Source organism: Magallana gigas, chromosome 4 (assembly GCF_963853765.1).
Source record: "Magallana gigas chromosome 4, xbMagGiga1.1, whole genome shotgun sequence".
In the NCBI taxonomy this organism is placed as follows: domain Eukaryota; kingdom Metazoa; phylum Mollusca; class Bivalvia; order Ostreida; family Ostreidae; genus Magallana; species Magallana gigas.
This window is the reverse complement of record NC_088856.1, coordinates 2,808,183-2,824,965: the sequence shown is the minus strand read 5'-3', so window position 1 is coordinate 2,824,965 and position 16,783 is coordinate 2,808,183. Positions and strand designations below refer to the sequence as shown.

Sequence of the window (16,783 nt, the reverse complement as noted above, 5' to 3'; positions counted from 1 at the left end):
ACACAACCCATTTGAATATAAACAGTTTAACATTTAACTCGCCATCTTGTGACCTAGTGTCTTAAAAAGTACAAGTCTAGGTGTAATGAGGTACCTTAATGATGAGCGGTCACATTTTAGCCAGTTTGCTTAAAAAAAAAAGTTTTGTGCCTTCCAATTATCGCATGTTCATGTACTTATATCTTGTAATTCATCGATTAATTAATGTTTACCCTTCCTACATGTATCAAAATCTCATACTTCCCGATATGGAATGGAAAAGCAGCTTTGCTCTTTTTCTTTCAAAACATTCATAAGATTTACACAACAGCACACTAATTAAAGCCATAACAAGAAAGATCATTCCTTACATACTTGAACTCTTCATTGAACATGTTCAACTCTAACCTCATGAGATTCTATTAAGAAAGAAAAGTCACAAGTGATCCTTGTTAATATGTTTTATTTTCCATCACATCTTCACTTTCAATCAACTAAATAACTGCTGCATATATACATCATCATGTTACAAAAATTGTATGCAGCATGGAGCTTAAATCAACCTTGAATGCTGTACAATGCTTTGAGCATCGATTCTAAAAATGGATCGTTTCTTTACCTCAAAACGGCAACTGCCTTAAAGGCTAAGATAGAATTTTTCTCATAATTGTTTATAACTTCCAAAACCTGTAAAAGTTCAGCAAACAAAGTTGATTTAAAAATTAATTCATAAGCCAACTTTAGGCTACCTAAAATAAAAAGAGTACATTATCAATATACAAAACTCCTTCCACGTGGGTCACCGAATCAGCTGCCTTTGAGAGTGTGTTTCCTCGACTCCTCCTCTACATCGTAGCGGGCGCTTGGCCGCAACCAACAGTCACGCCCAACCGCCCGCCCGGAGACCACATTATCTCCCGTCACGCTTCACCACCTCCTACTTCAGTACTTTGCTCAATTATCAACCGTTAATAAAAATTAAATAATGGAAAAAATACCCAATTTGGCTTCACAAATAACAAGTTGAAAAGTCAGATGCTAATTGAGCAAAATACACTTATTTTCAAGGAAAAAATGTTAACTTTGATTAACATTTTCCCCTAGAAAATGATTGGAATATATAAATGAAAATTGCACATTTTTCTGTTTTTTTTTTTCAGGGGTGTGCCAATTATTTTCTTATAGCACATTTTTTCTTTCAAATGAGAAAAATAAGTTAACTTCAACTGAAACCATATGGGAAATTTTTAAGAATTCCCAATTTCACTCAGTATTAAAGTCTGTTGACTATGCTAATCTTTGAACTTCAGAATTCATTTCCAAATACTGCCCCATATAAAAATATCTTGACTAACAGTTATCACTATTCCTTTATAACATCTGAACACTATCGGCACAATGCATCTAAACAGTTATTCAATAAAAGTGCATGTGGACCGATCAAATATAACCTCTTGTACATAAATGCAATACAATTACATTTTTGAAACCCCGTTTACAACCATTACAAAGATGGGTCCACCCCTTCCAACTACACCAGACATAAACACAGGTGGAAAACCTCGAGATTGGAATGGATGTCTCCTTGACCTCTAACCTTTGACATCACACGACCTCTGGAGTTACAATTAACAAAGAAAACCATTATGTACAGAGTCCATAAGCCCTTCACGTCCGAGCTGTGACAGTGAATTTATGACATTTTCTTACTACCATCCCTGTTGTGTGTTAGAACTTGGAGGGCTACACAAGAGCAGATAAATCATTACAACAAAATTTACGTTTTCCATTAAGCCTTGAATTCTTTGCTTCTTTCTCATTCATAATTTTGTATTTATCGGTCTACAGTCTCTGAATCATTTAAAGTTCTTTTAATCATTTAAAATTAAAATGATGATCAAAACTTTGTTCAAGTTAATTCATTACCAGTAATTTTAATCTGAAGTATTAAGCCTGATTTATCTGCTCTTGGTTCTGATGCGAGACAAGGAATGCAAATAATGTTGACAATATTTCTCCATTTCTCACGATCAGATATGGATTAACATTACAAAATGATACATCATCTTTATCACAAACAGCCTTAAAATGATTTACAATGTCATAATCAACTTTTCCCAAACATATTGAACGCCAGTATATTTCTATGCCTCCGTTTCATTTTTCATTTTTTTTTTGTGTTTGGCAAATTCAAGCGACAAAGTAAATCATATTAAAGGACTAAAGGATTATCCACTACCAAACAAAAATTGATGCGCCATTACACAAGAATCAAATACAATACAAGAAATTTTTTCCTCTTAAAGATACTTTAAAGTTCTTTTCTAAACATCAAACTCCGGAGAGAAGTCTAGTCCTCGGTGGGACAGTCGCGAGCAAAGTGGCCCATCTCGTTACAGTTGTAACACTTGACGTTCTTGCTGCTGCTACTGTTGGAGCATTCCCGCGCGATGTGACCGGACTCTCCACAGCTGAAAGAGCAGGATAAACTAAATGAGCAACATCTTAGGCAAACAGAGTTCACCTGTCTAACAGGAACAGTAACTCATCCTAACTATTAAATTTTTAGTTATTTTTTTTTTAATTTTTTTTTTTTTAACACATTTCTAAAAAGCCCTGCATTTATCTAACTTCAATCAGGAATCAGGCACTTGAGAAAATGAAAGAAATTACTCTTGTCAAAATCAATACCTTAAACAACCAATCAGAAATTTACATTACTCAAGAGTATGGGAATCTTTATCAAATGTAAAATCTTTCCAACAACCAATCAGAAATGGCCTGGTATCAGTGACCTACTTGTAACAGGTCTGTTCCCGTCCACCACCGCCGCCGCCCCCTCTACGTTGGTCCGGGCAGTCCCGAGCGATGTGTCCTGGTCGGTTACAGTTGTAGCATGACCCCTTGTCTCCACCACCGCCCCCCTTGGTGTCACGGTTGGGGCAATCTCTGGCCAGATGGCCTTCCTCTTCGCAATGATAGCATGCACTGCTTCTTTCTCTGCGCTCCTGGGCCTCGTTGGTGCAGTCTCTAGCAAAGTGTCCAGTTTTTCCACAGTTATAACACTTGGTTCCTGTAAGTAGAAAAACATCCGAGAGTCAATCACTTCTTTAAATTTATCTCTGTGTTGTTATCCTTAGAAGCCTATTTATCCCCCCCCCCCTCCCAATCATCAATACATTTTTTAAGTAATAGAAACTGCAAAGTCTTGCATGCTATAGTTGCAAATTTAGATTCATTTTTAACATCTTAAAATACCCATTTCATACTCTGTTTGAAAACCACACATTCTTAGCCACGCAGCCTTGAGCTGATTGGTCATTTATTGGTATTTGTATAAACAGGAATGTTATAAAGTTTACAAGGAAGCCTTGGTACATGATCAAACCTCCTGAGAAGCATGTACTAACAAAGTCCATATTCCAGTGCTTTTTAAACATTGCTGTTTGTTTAATAACAATGCAACTGTGAAACCACAGGGTCACATGCAACAGTAGCAAAACAATGGTATCATGACCTGTTAAAAATTTCACAGATATCGTTTTTGCTCTTCTCTTGGTTCACATTTGTAATCTATGTAACATTTGTAATCTATTTAACATTTGTAATCTATGTAAAAATAAATGAACTGACCACCGGCTCCTCCCCCGCCGCGACCTCCTCGGAATCCTCCCCGGCCGCCGCCACCACCACCACCACCCCCGCTTCTACACTCCCGTGCAAAGTGGCCTGGCTTTCCACACTTGTAGCAGTTACTGTCGCCCATTGTTCTCCTGATGTACTGTTGTCAACTTATTGCAAACTGATGTTAATATAAAAACCACACCACTTCGCTCCTCGTCTCTCTACAAAAACAAGCAAATGCACAACTTTTAAGACTTCTTTAAATATTTCATTTCCCTCATTTCAATCTTTGGTACATGCGCGGATCCAGAAAATTTTTCATGGGGGGGCATACTTGCCAACTGACCCGATTTCGTCGGGTCACACCCGATTTTTCAACCCTTCACCCGATTATTTTTTATGACCCGGCGGGTCATGCTTTTCACCCGATTTGTGTCGAACAACCCGAAAATCTCCCGATTTCCGGATTTGGTTCGTAAATTACGTTGCGCATTTGACTTCCAGTTATGAACCCAATCTGAGTTTGGATTTACGTAACGCGTAAACAATGCCGATGGCTATAACAGACACATTAACTGATTAAGTGTAATTATTATCGTGAGTTGTTTTGACTAAGCGAAGGTTTAAATCATTAAATGTGATGGTTTCCAATAAGAAAAGGTCTTCATCGGGGCCAGCGGAATCAAAACCAACAAAAAGAAAACGATATTTTTGTACCTATCAACATATCTGGGAAAATGAATTCCCATAGGTAAAACAAAGTAATCGAGTACAAAACGAGGCTTTTGCGTTCTGTGTAACGCACATTTGAATATTGGATTTTGTGTCCAAAATGATCTGACTAAACATGCAAAAACGCTAAGTCGTCACTCATGTATAGATGCTTTTTAATACACAAAAGTCTTCCAAGTCACTTACAACCTTCATGCCATCATTTACAGAGTTCAAAAGCAAGGTTAATGTAGCAGAAACTCTTTTTGCATTTTTTTTTTTAGCTGAACACAACCTACCATTTTCTGTGTCAGATCACTTTACAAAATTCAAAATCAGCAACTGTTAGTTAAAATGCTTCTTTGCAATAAGTATTACACACAAGTTTTAACACATATTTCTATTGTATATACCTATGAAATGCATGATAAATATGTCGTGAATGTCGTTACGCGCTATGACCAGATTTTTTACTTTCCAAATCTGGTCATGACCAGATTTTCACATGTTAGAGGTTGGCAAGTATGTGGGGGGGTCCGAAGGATAATTGTGTTTGCCAGGGGGGGTCCGAGGCATATTTTCGCGATAATTTTACTATGTAAATTTAATAAATTTTCATTTTCCAGGGGGGGTCGGGACCCCCCCGACCCCCCCTCTAGATCCGCGCATGTGGTACCTCACCATAATGATAGATTTGAATACATAACTTATATTGATAGGGAAAAAAATCACTGAGATTCCCACGTGTACTAGTTTTCATTAGAAGACATGGGATTATTTATAACAAAATATTCTTTTAAATTTTAAGGCACAAATTCTTATAATCGGCATTATCCTGTTATTAGCATCGCGATGCTGATAATTTTTGACGTTGTTGACGTTATTAACGTCAATTGTAGGCCCAATTGTAATACTTTTATAATACTTATCTTATAAGAGGGAAAGTATAAAGTTCACGTTATTATTTGTTGAATCTATTAAAATGTATATATTTGTGTGTTTCTCTGTGTTGTACATAACGGTATTTAAAGTGTAACAACAGTAACATTTTGTTTTGTAATGATCTACTACGTAGTAAAGGTAAAATATATTAAGATATATGTTAATTCATGTAATATTACGATGAAGAATCAGGCACCAAAGTTGTATTTCAAAAGTATTTCATTACGGAATAAAGGTCAGATATCGAGTCCATTTCAATCTATAATGCTTATATCGTGAAGGAAAATGGCATTGGGGTTTTATAATTAAAATCAACTTTGTTACGGAATAAAGGTCAAATGCGAAGTTGTTTCTTGTATGTAATGTATACCATTTATTCCGTTGAATAATATGTCAAGAAATTTCATAATTTATATTGATAATGATGGGTTTGTGAGTAAATAATTTACATTCTTGCTCTTTATTCCGTAGAAGAATGCGTTAATTTTGGACGAGGTTTAAATGCACGGACTTTAAATGCATTGTCATTACACAGGGATGTCGATAACGGGACAATTACTAGACAGACGATTATTCTCGCTCTCTCTATATATACTCCTGTTATTGGCATCGCGATGCTAATAATTTCCAGCCATTTCGGATGAACTGAACACTCTGTAATAGTGACATCCCCCCCAAAAAAAACCAAGCCCCAGGTTTTTTTTTTTGATGGACCCCCCAAAGAAACCCTCTTTCCCGGGAATACTTCCCTTCGTGGAGTTTTTATAATGATTTCTGAACAACGTCTCTCTATATATACTCCTGTTATTGGCATCGCGATGCTAATAATTTCCAGCCATTTGAGAGTGAATATATAGACGGACGAATCATTCTCGCTCTCTCTATATATACTCCTGTTATTAGCATCGCGATGCTAATAATTTCCAGCCGTATTTCAGATGAACTGACCACTCTGTAATAGTGACATCCCCCCCAAAAAAACCAAGCCCCAGGTTTTTTTCTGATGGACCCCCCAAAGAAACCCTCTTTCCCGGGAATACTTCCCTTCGTGGAGTTTTTATAATGATTTCTTAATATCGTCTCTCTATATATACTCCTGTTATTGGCATCGCGATGCTAATAATTTCCAGCCATTTCAGAGTGAATATATAGACGGACGAATCATTCTCGCTCTCTCTATATATACTCCTGTTATTGGCATCGCGATGCTAATAATTTCCAGCCATTTCAGAGTGAATATATAGACGGACGAATCATTCTCGCTCTCTCTATATATACTCCTGTTATTGGCATCGCGATGCTAATAATTTCCAGCCATTTCAGAGTGAATATATAGACGGAAGAATCATTCTCGCTCTCTCTATATATACTCCTGTTATTAGCCTCGCGATGCTAATAATTTCCAGCTTTATTTCGGATGAACTGAACACTGTACTAGTGACATCCCCCCCAAACAAACCAAGCCCCAGTTTTTTTTCTGATGGACCCCCCAAAGAAACCCTCTTTCCCGGGAATACTTCCCTTCGTGGAGTTTTTATAATGATTTCTTAACATCGTCTCTCTATATATACTCCTGTTATCGGCATCGCGATGCTAATAATTTCCAGCCATTTAAGAGTGAATAGATATCATTCTCGCTCTCTCTATATATACTCCTGTTATTAGCCTCGCGATGCTAATAATTTCCAGCTTTATTTCGGATGAACTGAACACTGTACTAGTGACATCCCCCCCCCAAAAACCAAGCCCCAGTTTTTTTCTGATGGACCCCCCAAAGAAACCCTCTTTCCCGGGAATACTTCCCCTCGCGGAGTTTTTATAATGATTTCTTAATATCGTCTCTCTATATATACTCCTGTTATTGGCATCGTGATGCTAATAATTTCCAGCCATTTAAGAGTGAATAGATATCATTCTCGCTCTCTATATATACTCCTGTTATTGGCATCGCGATGCTAATAATTTCCAGCCATTTTGGATGAACTGAACACTGTAATAGTGACACCCCCCCCCAAAAAAAACCCAAGCCCCAGTTTTTTTCTGATGGAGTCCCCCAAGAAACCCTCTTTCCCGGGAATACTTCCCTTCGCGGAGTTTTTATAATGATTTCTTAATATCGTCTCTCTATATATACTCCTGTTATTGGCATCGCGATGCCAATAATTTCCAGCCATTTAAGAGTGAATAGATAGAGGGACGAATTATTCTCGCTCTCTCTATATACTCCTGTTATTAGCATCGCGATGTCAATAACAGGAGTATATATAGAGAGACGAAACATTCTCGCCAAAGTATGAATATTTAGTGTATTTGCGATGAAGTACTGGAATGCACATAAGTGATATTATGTTTTGTAATATTCTACACAGATGCATCATCTTGATATTTAAAAAAGGTATAAAGAGTATTCATTGATAATTTTAACGCTTCTGACGTTACGTAAAATAACGTCAAAAATTATCAGCATCGCGATGCTAATAACAGGATAATGCCCAACAATAGGCATTATCCTGTTATTAGCATCGCGATGCTGATAATTTTTGACGTTGTTGACGTTATTAACGTCAATTGTAGGCCCAATTGTAATACTTTTATAATACTTATCTTATAAGAGGGAAAGTATAAAGTTCACGTTATTATTTGTTGAATCTATTAAAATGTATATATTTGTGTGTTTCTCTGTGTTGTACATAACGGTATTTAAAGTGTAACAACAGTAACATTTTGTTTTGTAATGATCTACTACGTAGTAAAGGTAAAATATATTAAGATATATGTTAATTCATGTAATATTACGATGAAGAATCAGGCACCAAAGTTGTATTTCAAAAGTATTTCATTACGGAATAAAGGTCAGATATCGAGTCCATTTCAATCTATAATGCTTATATCGTGAAGGAAAATGGCATTGGGGTTTTATAATTAAAATCAACTTTGTTACGGAATAAAGGTCAAATGCGAAGTTGTTTCTTGTATGTAATGTATACCATTTATTCCGTTGAATAATATGTCAAGAAATTTCATAATTTATATTGATAATGATGGGTTTGTGAGTAAATAATTTACATTCTTGCTCTTTATTCCGTAGAAGAATGCGTTAATTTTGGACGAGGTTTAAATGCACGGACTTTAAATGCATTGTCATTACACAGGGATGTCGATAACGGGACAATTACTAGACAGACGATTATTCTCGCTCTCTCTATATATACTCCTGTTATTGGCATCGCGATGCTAATAATTTCCAGCCATTTCGGATGAACTGAACACTCTGTAATAGTGACATCCCCCCCAAAAAAAACCAAGCCCCAGGTTTTTTTTTTTGATGGACCCCCCAAAGAAACCCTCTTTCCCGGGAATACTTCCCTTCGTGGAGTTTTTATAATGATTTCTGAACAACGTCTCTCTATATATACTCCTGTTATTGGCATCGCGATGCTAATAATTTCCAGCCATTTGAGAGTGAATATATAGACGGACGAATCATTCTCGCTCTCTCTATATATACTCCTGTTATTAGCATCGCGATGCTAATAATTTCCAGCCGTATTTCAGATGAACTGACCACTCTGTAATAGTGACATCCCCCCCAAAAAAACCAAGCCCCAGGTTTTTTTCTGATGGACCCCCCAAAGAAACCCTCTTTCCCGGGAATACTTCCCTTCGTGGAGTTTTTATAATGATTTCTTAATATCGTCTCTCTATATATACTCCTGTTATTGGCATCGCGATGCTAATAATTTCCAGCCATTTCAGAGTGAATATATAGACGGACGAATCATTCTCGCTCTCTCTATATATACTCCTGTTATTGGCATCGCGATGCTAATAATTTCCAGCCATTTCAGAGTGAATATATAGACGGACGAATCATTCTCGCTCTCTCTATATATACTCCTGTTATTGGCATCGCGATGCTAATAATTTCCAGCCATTTCAGAGTGAATATATAGACGGAAGAATCATTCTCGCTCTCTCTATATATACTCCTGTTATTAGCCTCGCGATGCTAATAATTTCCAGCTTTATTTCGGATGAACTGAACACTGTACTAGTGACATCCCCCCCAAACAAACCAAGCCCCAGTTTTTTTTCTGATGGACCCCCCAAAGAAACCCTCTTTCCCGGGAATACTTCCCTTCGTGGAGTTTTTATAATGATTTCTTAACATCGTCTCTCTATATATACTCCTGTTATCGGCATCGCGATGCTAATAATTTCCAGCCATTTAAGAGTGAATAGATATCATTCTCGCTCTCTCTATATATACTCCTGTTATTAGCCTCGCGATGCTAATAATTTCCAGCTTTATTTCGGATGAACTGAACACTGTACTAGTGACATCCCCCCCCCAAAAACCAAGCCCCAGTTTTTTTCTGATGGACCCCCCAAAGAAACCCTCTTTCCCGGGAATACTTCCCCTCGCGGAGTTTTTATAATGATTTCTTAATATCGTCTCTCTATATATACTCCTGTTATTGGCATCGTGATGCTAATAATTTCCAGCCATTTAAGAGTGAATAGATATCATTCTCGCTCTCTATATATACTCCTGTTATTGGCATCGCGATGCTAATAATTTCCAGCCATTTTGGATGAACTGAACACTGTAATAGTGACACCCCCCCCCAAAAAAAACCCAAGCCCCAGTTTTTTTCTGATGGAGTCCCCCAAGAAACCCTCTTTCCCGGGAATACTTCCCTTCGCGGAGTTTTTATAATGATTTCTTAATATCGTCTCTCTATATATACTCCTGTTATTGGCATCGCGATGCCAATAATTTCCAGCCATTTAAGAGTGAATAGATAGAGGGACGAATTATTCTCGCTCTCTCTATATACTCCTGTTATTAGCATCGCGATGTCAATAACAGGAGTATATATAGAGAGACGAAACATTCTCGCCAAAGTATGAATATTTAGTGTATTTGCGATGAAGTACTGGAATGCACATAAGTGATATTATGTTTTGTAATATTCTACACAGATGCATCATCTTGATATTTAAAAAAGGTATAAAGAGTATTCATTGATAATTTTAACGCTTCTGACGTTACGTAAAATAACGTCAAAAATTATCAGCATCGCGATGCTAATAACAGGATAATGCCCAACAATAGGCATTATCCTGTTATTAGCATCGCGATGCTGATAATTTTTGACGTTGTTGACGTTATTAACGTCAATTGTAGGCCCAATTGTAATACTTTTATAATACTTATCTTATAAGAGGGAAAGTATAAAGTTCACGTTATTATTTGTTGAATCTATTAAAATGTATATATTTGTGTGTTTCTCTGTGTTGTACATAACGGTATTTAAAGTGTAACAACAGTAACATTTTGTTTTGTAATGATCTACTACGTAGTAAAGGTAAAATATATTAAGATATATGTTAATTCATGTAATATTACGATGAAGAATCAGGCACCAAAGTTGTATTTCAAAAGTATTTCATTACGGAATAAAGGTCAGATATCGAGTCCATTTCAATCTATAATGCTTATATCGTGAAGGAAAATGGCATTGGGGTTTTATAATTAAAATCAACTTTGTTACGGAATAAAGGTCAAATGCGAAGTTGTTTCTTGTATGTAATGTATACCATTTATTCCGTTGAATAATATGTCAAGAAATTTCATAATTTATATTGATAATGATGGGTTTGTGAGTAAATAATTTACATTCTTGCTCTTTATTCCAGTTATGAACCCAATCTGAGTTTGGATTTACGTAACGCGTAAACAATGCCGATGGCTATAACAGACACATTAACTGATTAAGTGTAATTATTATCGTGAGTTGTTTTGACTAAGCGAAGGTTTAAATCATTAAATGTGATGGTTTCCAATAAGAAAAGGTCTTCATCGGGGCCAGCGGAATCAAAACCAACAAAAAGAAAACGATATTTTTGTACCTATCAACATATCTGGGAAAATGAATTCCCATAGGTAAAACAAAGTAATCGAGTACAAAACGAGGCTTTTGCGTTCTGTGTAACGCACATTTGAATATTGGATTTTGTGTCCAAAATGATCTGACTAAACATGCAAAAACGCTAAGTCGTCACTCATGTATAGATGCTTTTTAATACACAAAAGTCTTCCAAGTCACTTACAACCTTCATGCCATCATTTACAGAGTTCAAAAGCAAGGTTAATGTAGCAGAAACTCTTTTTGCATTTTTTTTTTTAGCTGAACACAACCTACCATTTTCTGTGTCAGATCACTTTACAAAATTCAAAATCAGCAACTGTTAGTTAAAATGCTTCTTTGCAATAAGTATTACACACAAGTTTTAACACATATTTCTATTGTATATACCTATGAAATGCATGATAAATATGTCGTGAATGTCGTTACGCGCTATGACCAGATTTTTTACTTTCCAAATCTGGTCATGACCAGATTTTCACATGTTAGAGGTTGGCAAGTATGTGGGGGGGTCCGAAGGATAATTGTGTTTGCCAGGGGGGGTCCGAGGCATATTTTCGCGATAATTTTACTATGTAAATTTAATAAATTTTCATTTTCCAGGGGGGGTCGGGACCCCCCCGACCCCCCCTCTAGATCCGCGCATGTGGTACCTCACCATAATGATAGATTTGAATACATAACTTATATTGATAGGGAAAAAAATCACTGAGATTCCCACGTGTACTAGTTTTCATTAGAAGACATGGGATTATTTATAACAAAATATTCTTTTAAATTTTAAGGCACAAATTCTTATAATCATTCTCCATAGAGTACAGGAGGAGTGTAAGGGCTGAATAAATTCATACGATTTCACCAAGGTCCAACAGAACAAATTACTTTCTCATTTTTTAAACGAGTGTAAAGTGGCAAATTTCTAGGTTACAATTCCAAAATTGTGATTTATACTACATTCATATTTTAACTGAGATCGTCGTCGTGTTATTGTGGTTCTTTCAGACTTCGATTTACATTCTGTGTAAATTGCGCATTCTATTCAAGACCACGTGCTTCGACGCCATTGCAACCCAAATGCAAGAAAAACTCGATTTTTAAGACAAAATAAGCGGTATAAAAATCATAAATAACAGATAAAAGATCAATAAATACACGCGTCGATCATTACAGAAGTAAAATAATTCGGAGTGTATTACCAAAATTCTCTCCTCTCCACTCCACTCCTCCTCAACCCTGATAACCACGTTTCCTCTTGGCGCTCAATTTTGCTGTTTTGCACACGGCACTTTTGCACACGATCTATCGTAATAGGTACACCGAATCCGGATTTATTCCGATAAAACCACCTTTTAATCAAGGAACTTATTTGGTTAGTGACCATTGTCACTTTTCACAAATTTAACGAAGGCCTAGGGGTAAAAACATAACACACATAATACGTTGAAAAATGTGCAAGGTTTATCTTTCCTATGGACCTCATTGCTCACATGAATAACAAGTAACTGACAAATATGCAGACCTAGCTATATCCTTCATACTTTTTCAGTTTACAAATCATATTCCATAATCAAGGTATGTGCCCAGCCCCCCCCCCCCCCCATTTTTCACTGTTTACAAAGCCACCCACTTTCACATACATACAAGATCGTTAACACTGGTTAAAAGGCAAGTGTTTTAACATTAACATGTTAAATTGTTTTAAGATCATATCTATGATTTTCCTTTTTTCCAATGCATGTTAAAGTGAATACGTAAATACACGTGAAATTAAATACATCTTGGATTAATTTTTAACTTAAATTGATTTGCTCCTCATGAACTGTAAATATATATATAATTTAAAAAAAAAAAATGAATAAAGCGTCGCGCGTTTTCAGTCAACTCTTCGTTATTGGTAGAAAAACATAAAGCTAAGACCCACAAATGACGTCGCCAGGGTGCGGCGACTATCCCCACGCTCTACCAATGATTTATAACATGGCAAGTTCAAGAAAAATGGTCTAAACATATATAGTTTCACAGTCGATAAACTAGGTATATATTGGGAAGTAAACTGCTTAACGGACAGTAAAGTATATGTGGAACTTTTAACAACTCTTAAACTATAGTTAACGAATGTAAACTGTATAGTTTACAAGTAAGTAAATAGTTTATTATAGTTGCATATTTGTATTACATAACAATTACACAATTAAAAGTTCAGATATAATATAGATACACCTGGCCCAATGACCTATATATAAATCACATTTTTAACACCTGGCCCAATGACCTATATATAAATCACCTTTTTAAAAACTGTTACAAAGTGTGTAAAATCAGCATGTTTTGGGAGTAAGATATATGGCTTTGTCAAGTGTTTCTGTCCCATAAAAATGTGTATAATTTATAATAATTCATGAAGATAAGGAGGATGGTGGGGATAGTTCATGTTAGATCAATCAACAGAATACTGTATCTATAGTAATATTTAGACCTATAGATATTTCAATTATTTCCAATATTATGAAATAGATGGGTTCTCTGAAAAAGAAAGGACAATAAAAAAATGATTTTCTGTTTAAATTTCATTCAAGTCACACACGTTACATATTCTGCCCTCGACATTCTCCGCTGCAGCGACCTGTTTCCATGTTTAGGGAAGTACATGTACATCTCACACTGCCAATTTAGATATGATGAAATTGGGAGATCTAGCGTATTTTTCGACTTAGTAACTGGATTTAAAAAAGATGTATGTTCCAGGCACGTAGCATCAGGGGGCGGGGGCTGGCCCCCCACTTTTTGGCGCAGCAAAGATTTTTCTTTAATTTACATACAAAAAATTGAATTAAAATGGAGCTGCCCCCCCCCCCCCCCACACACACACTTTTATGAAACCTTGTAAAAAATTCAATTTTAAAACAGTGAAATTGAAGTTACTTGCCCCCCCTCCCCCCCACGGAATAGGATTTTGAAAAGTACCCCCCCCCCCTTTTTTTTGCTGATCAAGATTTTTTGGATAAGTCTGCCCCCCCCCCCCCTTTTCAAAAACGATGCTACGTGCCTTTACGTGTTCTAAGTTTTGATACATCTTGAATAGTGTTGAGCCAATCGCGGTTTCAAAGTTTAATTGTAGTAAAATTGGTGCTAGTACTTTCAGTACAGTTATGCCTCTTCTACCCCCATACCCTACAGCTGTATTAGGACTGGGGCGACACAATTAATGAATAATTTTTCAGAAGTTCGGAATCCAATTTGATTGCGTTGATTTTGGGGATGATGGATCCCAGGGCATTAATTTCAGCGTCCACTTTTCGTCGATAATCACTCCTAGAATTTTGTAAGACGCACCGTAGTCCAGATAATTTTTCCCTAAATGAAAACTTAAAGGGGCATAGTCCCAATTTTGGTCAAAAATTGTTTTTCGGATTTTAATGATAACTTTACTATTTTTCAGAAAGGCATTTTTAATAGGCAACCTGCAAAACTTGAGTGTCATTTGTTGAGTTATAAGCGAGTTATAGAGCTTACAATTTTTTGCTATGTAAACAAACAAAAATTTTGTTTACATTTTGAATGTTGAAGCAAAAATCCCAGTTTTATACCTAAAATTAATGTGTTAAACGTTAGAAACTCTTCATTTATGCTTAAAATGAATAAGAAGATAGACAAATCAGCTCGAAAAAGATGTTTTACTGGTATATTGAACCTCTGTAAACAAATACAGGGCACGAGTCTTGTGTCATTTTGTAAATTTTGTATTTACACCCACCCAGTAAATTAAAAATTTACAATACATGACAAATTAAAGAATTGTGACTCTGTATCTAGCGTATAACTCTGCAACTGACTCTCAAATTTTTGTTGATAATTAGAAATACATTCCTAAAGCATTGTAAATAATAAAAACAGAAAAATAGAATTCGACCAAAATCGTGGCCATGCCCCTTTAAATTCGATTTATCTTTCCAGAAGTGAACAACCTTGGATTTTTCAATTTTCTGCACCCGGCGTCGACGGTATCCGGCATGTGTTGCATGTCATTTTCTGAGTGGGACAGTAGTAAATCAGTATCATATAGAAGCAAACTATGTTGTAGATGTCGATTTGGGGTCCTTTACTTAATGATGTAAATCTATATTTATCAGCAAAATCTATTGTTAACGTTTAGGTACTGACAGAAAAACACAGATTTTCGTTCGTAAATGTAGATTACAACCGTAAATATAGTTTTACAGATAAAAACTAGTGCTATATATCAATATCTTGGAGTTCGTAAACTATTTATAGTTAAAGGTCGGTAAACCAAGTAGATCGTGCCATAGATTTTCAGAAATAATTCACACAAAGCATTAAAAATTTCCGATCTGAATTGAAATAAGTAGGTATTACACAGTACGAAGTTTTGTCCCTTTACGCCAATTTTCACCATCTGGGATATAATTTTGAATTGATCCACCGGCCTCGAACCCGTTAACAGGTTGGTTGGTTTGAACATATTTTATTGTATATATAAATACAAATTAAGGGTTCGAACACAAGCTCTTGCAACTTACTAGGTTCAATTAATAATAATATAATACAATTTACAATTGTCATAAAACATAAGGATCATTATACATCTGTAAATGGTTATAACCATGTATTTGTTTCTGCAATGATCTTTAGCCCGTCTGAATCATCAAAGATAGCATGCATTTTTTTGTGGATATTTACATCTCTCTTTTAATTGATAATTAATTAAGTGTAAATTAAAAAAAATAACTAAACAATTGTTAAAGTGCATCACTGCATAAGAAAAATTAACATCACATCACTTTAAAGGATTTTCAACTTTCAGTTTTCCATTTTTGATGCAGAGAATGCTTTTATAATCAAGGTATTTCTAATGGCCAACCCAAACAAGAAAGTCTGTCTTCGAGGTAAAAGCGAGACACACTGCTGACTTATTTTAACTCTTTGTTAATAAATAATGTAAACAAAGCGCAGGTCGTGTTTTTATTTGCATATTGAATGCTGAAAAGAAAATGCAAGGTAACAAACAAACTTAAATGTGACAAATATTGGAAACTATAAATGAATGTAAACAAAGAAAAGAGCGCAAATCTTGTTTTCGTAATAAAGAATAATGAGAGAGAGAGAGAGAGAGAGAGAGAGAGAGAGAGAGAGAGTGAGAGAGAGAGAGAGAGAGAATCACTCTCATGCCCTAATTAAAAATTAAATTGAATTCTTCAACCATATGATTTCATGGAATATGATATTGCTTATAAAATTATTATCTCGAGACATTTGTAAAAGTTAAAGATCGATTTTTTAAAAACAATTTTGTTTGATATAGGCCAAGATATTTAAATCAACATCTAGTTCATAGGAGTTCTCGACCCGTTTATTTACACCGTCCTGGGGCAGCGCCCTGGTGGACCAAGCCCCCCCCCCCCCCACACCCTTTCTCGAGACGCGACGTAGTCCTGCTCGTATTTCACATTGAAGTTTCATAGGAAAATTCTTATATTGTAAGTGCCCCACAAAACTTAATGCATTGTCGTCTCAAAATAAACTTGGTACCCATACAGTTTATTCCGTCTCTTTAAAATTCGATCAAGCAGTATTTT

The 16,783-nt window shown here is 35.9% G+C and overlaps 1 protein-coding gene across 1 annotated transcript; it reads right to left on the bottom strand.

Moving 5' to 3' along the window:
- Positions 1-425: 425 nt before the first annotated feature.
- On the bottom strand, positions 426-12,546 carry LOC105341443 (DNA-binding protein HEXBP). Its single transcript, XM_011447989.4, has 4 exons — positions 12,386-12,546; positions 3,613-3,824; positions 2,779-3,052; positions 426-2,450 (listed from the first exon to the last, which is right to left on the bottom strand). Exons 2-4 carry the CDS (start codon positions 3,743-3,745, stop codon positions 2,330-2,332), a joined length of 528 nt encoding a protein of 175 aa, XP_011446291.3. The 5' UTR covers positions 3,746-3,824; positions 12,386-12,546; the 3' UTR covers positions 426-2,329.
- Positions 12,547-16,783: the final 4,237 nt, after the last annotated feature.